Source organism: Aplysia californica, unplaced genomic scaffold, assembly GCF_000002075.1.
Source record: "Aplysia californica isolate F4 #8 unplaced genomic scaffold, AplCal3.0 scaffold00391, whole genome shotgun sequence".
Lineage (NCBI taxonomy): Eukaryota > Metazoa > Mollusca > Gastropoda > Aplysiida > Aplysiidae > Aplysia > Aplysia californica.
Window position 1 is genome coordinate 256,105 of NW_004797661.1, and position 9,960 is coordinate 266,064.

Here is a 9,960-nt window from a genome sequence, read left to right on the forward strand (position 1 = left end):
TCAACAACGGCAAATCAGATTACAATCTTCAGACTTCGATGCAACCACAATTGACTGATACAGCATCTGCACTTCAAATTTAAAGTCTGAGACCCCCCCCCCCGGCCACCCTACCCATGTCATTGTGGCCAGGGAACCATGTCCTGCAGCTTTGTACTCACTTCACAACCCGAGAGCACCGACGGCAGTGTGTGCGAATCACCCGATTAACTGTCTGTCACCAAGAAGAAAACTACGGCCCTCCAATAAACCCACAATTTCAGTGGATTTAGTTGATTTGAGGCAAAATACATGTAGTATCTGAATTACAAGTAGTGCACACCCATTGGAGATGGGGTTGTTTTAAATTCATATGATCAAATTCCCCTTTACCGATTTCATCATCATCTTGAAGTGCTCGATATATATCTGAAACAGACATCGACAATCATGGTTCGTCACTCATTTCTCGGCTCGGATGCTTTCATAAAGCTGATATTATTATCCTGGTCTTCCCCGTCGCCCATCCTTTCAAATTTTCTATCGTAGATGTTCTTCGTCTAGCTCTGTCTCCTTTCCCTTTTTTTGGACGAGAGCAAGATGACTGTCGAGGCCTTTATGTCGATTCATGTGTCCCAGAAACATCGCGTCCGCAAACTGGTCAAACTATTTCTAAGTCTAAAAGCAAGGTTTTTCCCTCCAGTAAAGAGAACACCGTCTTTCACCCGGTTAAAATTGTACCTTATATTAAGTATCTTTTCTTGATTTTCTCCAATATCTAGAATTTGAATTTTGACTAAATAGTTTTCGAATACATGCATCTGATAGTACCGATTAAGAAACCATGATAAAGAATGTCAGAGCTGGCTTAAGACTTGTCTGTTCCTAATATTGTTTTTAATAAGGTAACATCCCACGCGTGTGTCTTCCAACACTACCCCATTTTATTTCAATTCATATTTTTAATTTTCATCCATTGTTGCTGTTGAGCGTTGAGGGGAAATGCAGTTGTTTTGAAAAAAATGGAAGTCCAATTTTGCAGCTCTTTCATTTGAAATGTTATAGTTTCTTAGGGTTCCCTGACTCCCCCAAAAGAGGTGAAAGTCGACGAAGTCCAGTACAATTTGCCTGCTCTTTTTTCTATGTTTCTTGCATATCGCGGGAGGCCCGAGTTCAATTCCCTAATTGGGAAAACATTTTTACCGAGTGGTCTTCTGCTGCGATGTATCCCTCGCAGCCCGTGTTGGCCCTGACAGGCAGGGTCGAAAACTGGCCTCCCATATGACCTAAATTACGCCGAAGGTGGCGTAAAACACCAACATAAATATACCCCTAGTGTATACACATGACCAACGACATCACAGCTACCATTTTGAAGTACATAGACTTGCATTTTCATAAGGATATATTTTCAGCACTGAACCAACGCCGCGGAACGTGTTTCCATGGAAGTAGTAATCAAAAACCCTACAAAATAGTGACTGTCACAATCGCTATGAATGTTTATTATTATATCTAAGCGAGATTGTCCCTCAAAGTTTGTACAGTTCTAAAGACGCAAGATGATAGCAGTTTTAGATCAGTTCGATATATTTGGTGGAAGACTGAAGGGAGGGATATCATGAATAAATTTGAGCTGTCCATATAATGAATAACTGATGCTTTGTGACTTTACAACTGTAAACAAATCTTTTCTAACGTATGGTACTTATTGCTTTTTACATATTTTTTTTTTCCAAACAATTTGCAACCTCGCATATTATACCTCTGGCTTACTTCTCTTATTTGTTACGAACTAAAAATATTTATTATGTAATTCGATGTAATTAACTTGAATCGTTCAGACACCGAGACAATAGAAAGTCGAAGGTCATTGGAGGTCAAACGCAGTCTTTACGTCAACACGCTATATCACGAATATTAGAATATTATACCTCAAACCCCAAAATAAGCCACCTGCCATAGTCAAAAGTCGAAAAACTTAGATCTATGATACAAATGCAAACCCTCAATATACACCTATAAATAAACCCATAACGTAGTCCATAATTTAAGCTTTTATCGACTTGTCCTAAATTTTTTCTGTGAAGTAATCAGTTTCGTTTGCTTTCAAAGTCCCGGTTTAATTGGTTTAAAAATTTCGGGGGCAGGGAAGGGGGTGGGGGGGGGGGGTAGGCTCAAAGTAAACAAAAAATGGCGTGTAATCCTCGCTCTTTCCCCCTAACTGCAGCTACATTAGAGTTAAAGCAGGTGTCCTGAGGGAGAAACTATAGATAGGTCTTGTTCGTTGATTTGTTTGAGTACAGAGACGCATATCGAAACAATCATGGCCATTTAGTGATCTTGCATGCATGTCCTTATTTATATAAGCGTTAGTAAATGAGGCTTTTTTTTGGAGGGGGCAAGTATACACACTACACACTACGTTTTTTGTGTGCTTGCGTGCGCGTGTGTGTGTGTGTATGTGTGTGTGTGTGTGTGTGTGTGTGTGTGTGTGTGTGTGTGTGTGTGTGTGTGTGTGTGTGTGTGTGTGCTTGTGTGTGTGCTCCCGCCAGTGTATGAGTGAGTATGGTGCTTCATGTAAAATAATGATGTTGACTATGCGTTTTCTTGGTTGTGCTTTTCTGAATAAAGAAAACTTAAAATTTACTGTCGATTCCGTAATTTTTTTTTGCTTGTGTTCACATGACCCGCACGAACGTGCAGATTCGGTTAATAGAAATGCATTGCAGAGCTGGTTTATTAGGGATGTAGACCCCTGGAGATGTATGAACACTGAACACCATGATGTCATTTCTAGAGTTGGGGGGGGATTTATTGTTTACTTCCTCGACCACATAAAATCTCTTTGTTTGTTTGTTTGTTTGTTTGTTTATTTGTTTGTTTGTTTGAGTAAAAGGTAGCACATCGACACAATTATGATCATCTAGTGCTGGGAAAAAGTAAGACAGACAGTACAGAAACAACGGTGGGAAAGTAAAGAAGTAGGACCTATCAGTGGCAAAGAAGTAGGACCTACCAGTGGTGTCCCCTAACCATCTGCGCCCACTTCTGTGCGGACAGCCCCATCAACAGTAACGTAGTAGGTAGGCCTACAGGTAAATGCGCATGCACATCTCGAGGACAAAGGCTGAAGGGAGACATCCTCAGCTACAGTGCTTGTACTTGAAGTGAAGTAGATGGAAAATAATATGGCAAAACAAATGTGACCTGACGCGATGGAATCAAGCGCTACTTAATTCTTTAGCATAATTGTGGAGTTATTGGTAGGGCTATAATCTTAACGTTTGTTTTGATGAAAAGAAAAAAAACAACAACAGTATCTAACTTGAATACATCGAAGTTGAGATGTTTTCGGTTGAAGGGGACATAGGTTGCCTGATGTTAGAAGTAAAATTAGTAAGAAAATGGCTACCAAAGTTTACTGACTGCAAAAGCTTGAGAATCCATGAAACCTGTACGTTTACTTTTGGGGTGTCTTTGATTGATGTTTCTCAGTAAAACCCACCAAGAAACCTGTTTTTAAATATACATAAAAGATGCCCCCCCCCCCTCAAAAAAAAAAAAAAAAAAAGTTTAAAACTATACCCATCGATCGGGAAAATGACAGTTTTTTTTTTATTTCATCATTTTGACGAACACCCGATTCCACTGTGTCACAATACAAATGTAATGAGTTGTGAGTGTGCAGAAAAAGAATCCAATGGACGTAAATTTTACAACCTCCGCGTCCCCCTCCCCAACCATTATTAAGACAAATTTAACACGTGGTTAGCGGATGACGGCGACCCAATTTGGCTCCAGAGAAATTAGGGACCCTGGATGTAGGTAGGTCAAAGAAGATAGAAAAGGAGGACTCAGGTTTACTTTTCTCAACAGGTCAAAACAATTGAGCCTCGACGAAATAAAGCAACGTGTCGAGATGCATTGCCACTGTAAGACAAACTTAATTGTAGGCCTACGCCTTAAAAAAAAATTATATTGATTGTGTTGGGCAAAAAACCATAGCTGGCCAAATTTTCGTAACACTTCCAACTTCCATTAATTAATTTGTCGCCATTGACGAATGTTAGCGCATACAAAGCAGCCTACATAATGTATTATTTTAAAGATATTCTTTATTTACTTGGTTACTTCCCTTTGGATACCGTACAGCTATGAAATTAATGTGCGTCGCAGTGAGACATCAGTTTGTTTTTACACTCTAGTAAGACTATAATAATAAGATGCCGACTTTGCCCTGGCCTGGAAGGGCTAGTCAGATTTATCTCCTTTACTGATGACACTCTGTTTGAAAACAAAAGTGTAGAGCCTGTTTAAGGCTGATGATAATAATAAGAGCAATAATAATAATAATAATAATAATAATAATAATAATAATAATTTAAAAAAAAAAAAAATTATTACTATGATGATGATGATAATGATGATGATGATGATAATGATGACGGTGACGATGATGATGATGATGATGGTGGTAATACAAATTATAATGGTGGTTATTATTGTTTGTGATTATTGGGTATCATTAAATTGTTATTAACACTTTTATAACAGTATTTTCATTATAATCATCATGATTGTGATATTATCATTATCATTAATCATTATTATTTTTGTGTCAATATAATTAATATTATTGTTAACGTTACGACTGTTACTCCTATTGTAATCATCTCGAGTTTTTGTGCCCCAAAACTGTGCTTCACCACATAGACACATCCCAAAAGCATCATTGCATTGTTCTGAATTGTCCCTTCAGTACTGAACCGTGTGGGTGCTTTTAAAATAAAGAGGCCTTCGGATTCACACCCAATTTCATTAGAACGGTGTGTTGAGCTTTCTATACAACCAAAGGAAATCTGCACTATCCATTTAATGACATGAAATTGTACTAAGAATGAATTAAAGTTCCTGACAAAAAGAAAAGTCCGAAAAGACCTTCATCTTGGTTACAGGGCAATTTTATTGTCTAGTCTGCTTTCATCCCGTAATATATTCATATTACAAGCAGAACAAAAAACATTATAATACCTTATGTGATATATCGGCAACTCTTTTATGAATGAGTTGTTGCTATATGTACAGTCTTAAAAACAACTATGATTTGATATATTGACATAATAAAAGCTAATACTTGTAAATATGACTGATGTAAGAAAACAGGAACAATCTCGTTGTCAGATAGAAAACAGAAGAGGGACTAGAATATGAGAGGCATCGTAGTGAAATCAGGTGTCCGTGAAAATAATGAAATAAAGGAATTTGGTATACTTCCGTCGGTTTGGAAATTTTAAAATTCTTTATTGTTGGACTCATCAACACCTTCTTGTACATTTAAAAACACATTTTTGTACGGATTTTACAGAAAAAAAGTTGATTAAAGGCACAAAAAACGTAAATTTTCAGTTTCCAAGAACTCTCAAGCTATGTAAGTCACCAAACTTTGACGGCCATTTACTCGATAATTTTAGCTCTTAAACCAGGCGACCCCACCTCCTTCAATCGCAGATATCTTGATTTCTAGTCAAGACAGATGTGTATTTTTTCATCGAAAGCAAGATAAATAAACATGCTTTAAGATGATATCATTAACTCCTCATTCCAAAAAATTGACGAGCTCCTGATTCCACTGTGTTGTGACACATATGTGTAAAACTAACATGTCCATGAGGATAAGACAACAGTATATACACACACACAGTATATGTTTATATGTTAAGTTGTTTTTGTTTAGCTTTAGGAGAAAAGCATAAGTACAGCAAGGCAATACAACCATATTTCTCTGAAGGAAACTGATAGAAATAATTTTTCTTTGATGAATACTTGGTGACAGGACTTTTGGTTTCGTTTTTCAATGCTTATCTTGAAATTTTTAATGTTCTTTAAAAAAAAAAAAAAGCGTGTCTTTTTTCTTTCATCTTTTCCTATCATCTTCTGTTTTTACTCTTGAAGGTACACATGATTGTATACTGATTTACTACAAGCAGACAGGCAGATGTCTCTTAAATGCAGGTATTAATCCCATATCACAACTCTTAGACTTGCTTCATCCTCTCTTAATAAAGAGGGTTCACAAAATCTCTTTAATCGAAGTACAGGAATAGATGAAGCAATATTATAAGGATAAATATAGAGTGAGCATGATAGTGTAAAACATTCAAATTTACTTTCGTGATCATTAAAAAAAACGGTAATAGAAGCACAGCTCCTTTTTTATTAATCATATTTTCTAAAAATATGGGCTTTTCTAAACAGACACTTTTCGCTACAAGATGTTTGTAAGCTCCAGGCTAGACGAAGATATTGTAATACAGATATTCAAGCTCATTAGATTAAGTTTGAATCTGGTGCATCTTTTATCAACAATTTGCGATGAATTTAACAGTTTCACACTGTTCATGTAATCTCAATCATCAAGCCAGGTGCACCAAACTCCTATTTCTGAATCACAGAACAATCATGATTTATTAAATTTGTATGTTTACCATTAGCATGGAAGGGTTGAGGGAGGAGGTATATTATTGTATCGTTTTGGAAGGGTTGAGGGAGGAGGTATATTATTGTATCGTTTTGGAAGGGTTGAGGGAGGAGGTATATTATTGTATCGTTATGGAAGGGTTGAGGGAGGAGGTATATTATTGTATCGTTATGGAAGGGTTGAGGGAGGAGGTATATTATTGTATCGTTTTGTTAATTCTGAAAAGAGAAACATCATCCTCGAGAATACACACCTTGCTCTACTTTCCCCTTACTCACTTTTCTGTTCACCACTTTTCCAGACAGTGATTTTTCCTTTTGCCATTGAGACTAGCTTCTATAAAAACACACCTTTCAACATTTCGAGCTAGGATCAAAATAAAAAAATTCTTTAAAACCCCCCAAACACCCCCAAAACCCTATTTTGACTTAGACTGCTCAGCAATTTTTGCATAACTTTGACTGTTTACAACTTCCTTGGACTTGTGAACTCAGCTTCTGACTCCGTAAAATCTCACATTTCACAAAAATAATGTTCATCCAGCCAGCCAATCCTGCTTGTTTTGTTTTCTCAGTTGGCCTCGAGGATGACGGCTGGTGTTCCGGACACGCTAGAGACGTTAAGAGGTATGCCTCTCCGTGGTACGTACGGCTCCGACCTGGGCACCATCTGGATGCATTCCACGATAGGACAAACAGACACACACAGTGTGCAACCTGTGAGAGGGACAAAAAGAAGTCCGACATTTGAGGCCGATAGAAAAAAAAAAGATAAATAAAAAGATGTTGGCATCTTTGGCTTCTCGTTTGATGGCAGTGCATGCAAAAGATGTGATTTCAATTCCTCTTGGGTGGAGATAATATTTCTCGAGTGTCTTGGTCTTTCTACTGGGATGTTGTATCCCTCTCAGCTCGGGATGGCCCTGATAGGCAGGATCGAAGCCCACCTCCTAAATCTGATAAGTTAGGCTATTTGATTAAAACACTAAAAATGTCAAAATTGAAATTAATAACATGTCCAACAAATTACTTTGATTTCAACCTAGATACCACAAATAATGTACATGTATTTGAAATTATTGTGGCATGCTCCAAAATGAGCGATAATGTACAAGTGAACAATGTTCCACAATGCATGACTGTGTATGATCTGTCGATGTCATGAAATGCATGATAGTGTTTGATTTGCCAATGTGTACTCACTACAGTAAACCAGAATTCTTCAAGAAATATTTTAAAGAAAATGGTCTGTCTTTGTCTTCTAAACGTTCAGCTCAACTTACCCGTGCATGTCTTTTCGTCCACTTTTGGTAAATGTGTCTCGGGGTCAAAGGAGATGGCCTGATATCCAGAGTCGTTGCAGGTCATGTAACACTTGCCGCAGTTGATACACATATCCTGTGAAGAGAGAAAGAGACAGAGAGATTATGACACAGGCGTTTACGTTAGGGGTTAAAGTCCAACCATCGAAGCAAGTTTTGTTTTTTGTTTAAAGTACAGTAGTGGACTTTGAAATTTTTGCCTCATCCTCAATGTGTTCATTGAGGTGACAGTAATACTTGCTCTGTCTTTTATCTTTCTTTCCCTTCCTTTTACCATAATTTCAGTTCACTACCTTCTGAAGCTGAGCAGAAATTCCCCATATTATAATCTCAATGAATAAAAACAACCCACAAGTCAGACAAACAAACAAAACAAAACAAACAGACAGACAAACAAACAAACCAACAAAAAACGGACAAACACAAATTTGAAGCTAGTAGGTTAGGTTTGTGCCTTACCTCATCAATGAGCGCCACCACTTGGTCAGTGTTGTCTAGTTCTCCGTAGGACGTGATGCCCGGCACAGCCACGCCGATTAGATCCTGTATCTGTGAGGGTAGCCGAGAGGTAGGAGTTACAGCTTTTTATATGTAGGAAGAGGAGGAAGTGGAGGAGGAAAATGAAGGAAGAGGAAGGAATATGAGCAGGAGTATGAGTAGAAGGAGGAATAGGAAGAGGATGGAATCGGAGAAAGAGGACAAGAAGGAGGAAGGAAAGGAGGGAATATGAGGAGGAGGAGAAGGAGAAGGACAAGGAGGAGGAGGAAAGACAGAAAGGGGAAGCATGCATGACTGAATTTGCTTGAAGAAGGAGGTAGAGGAGGAGGAAGCGGAAGAGGAGGAGGAGGGTAGTGAGGATATATATATTTGTCTGTGATAAACACCTTGGAAACGATGAGAAATAATGTTACCAACCTTAGGAATCTCTCGACTCTGCTTAGTTCCTTCTGTCTTCTTCCCTTCATCATTCTCAACGTCCGTTAACAGATCCAACTTTTGCTTCAGCCCTGCGATGATTGTCTCTCTTTGTTTTTGATAGGGGCCAAAAGATGGCAGAGACTGGAATATGATTGACGAGTAGATGAGAATACAAATGCAGTTCATGCATGTGCATGCATAAGAACATCAATAATGCTACATGTTTAGCCTATGAATCATAAAACAAATCTACACTTTGGGCTTAAAGGAATAAAAGAAATGTCAGAATGGCATGTTTCAGCAAATTGGCAGATTGCAACAATATTAGGAGATGATATAAGTTTGGGGAACAATTAGGAAATACAAATAAATAACAACAATTATTTTTGCATTTACTATTAGCCTAGAAAGAAAAGCGAAAAATCTTTTCTCTTTGGGATTCCAAACATTTCGAGCGGATAGGCTACCACACACAGCACAACAGCATTGCTAATAATAAAGGTGAAAAGAAATATACACAAAACACAGGGGGATTGGGGTGAAGTGATGATGGGGGGGAGGGGGGTATTTGGCCTTGAAGATATGCAGCTATTGACAACACGTCAAGACAACAACACAAATTGTATTTTTAAAGAATTTTTTGCACCATGTTCCTATTTGGTGCCAGTTACACAGAAAATGTGTTAATATGGTAGTAAATGTTAGGTGGGTTTTTTTTACAGCACACAGACTCCCACCTCCCCCCCCCCCCCAAAAAAAAAAAAAAGAAAAAAAAGAAAGAAAAGGTATAATAAAAAATAATACATACTTTATTTTACTTCTACTTTTCCGATCCAATTGCCATTTGAGTTCTAGCCCTTTGGCTAAATAATGCAAAACAAAATTAAATCAACTAGTTAAAAGAAAGCGACAACAAAGCAAAAGACACACATAGTATTTTACATAAATATCCCACCTTGCCGATGAGGTCGCCTACTCTGACCACAATTTTCCCCTTCTGATGTTTCTCCACAGGCTTGCTCTGGCCATCCCAGTTGGCGAACTGATCACGACTCCTCAGGTACAGGAGAGTCTTCAGACCTATCAGGTAGTCTTCGATCACGGTGAAGTCCTGGTTCTGAACAGCACTGCATACCTGTCAGTGAAAGAAGAGGTGGAAGTGAGTGTTTGTATATTATATATATAGCTGTCGATGACATAAATTTTGATTGTATGAGTGTGTGCATGCATATGTGCTTGCATGTGTGTGTGTGTGTGTGTG

At 38.0% G+C, this 9,960-nt stretch overlaps 1 protein-coding gene across 1 annotated transcript in view; it reads right to left on the reverse strand.

The window, feature by feature from the left end:
• Positions 1 to 5,692: 5,692 nt before the first annotated feature.
• Positions 5,693 to 9,960, reverse strand: part of LOC101862289 (dihydropyrimidine dehydrogenase [NADP(+)]) — a gene marked incomplete in the record, with an annotated part of 35,539 nt that continues 31,271 nt past the window's right edge. The window contains 5 exon segments of the mRNA XM_005103827.3: positions 5,693 to 7,176; positions 7,743 to 7,857; positions 8,241 to 8,330; positions 8,697 to 8,840; positions 9,655 to 9,834. Of these exon segments, the coding sequence (XP_005103884.2) occupies positions 7,031 to 7,176; positions 7,743 to 7,857; positions 8,241 to 8,330; positions 8,697 to 8,840; positions 9,655 to 9,834 (675 nt within the window).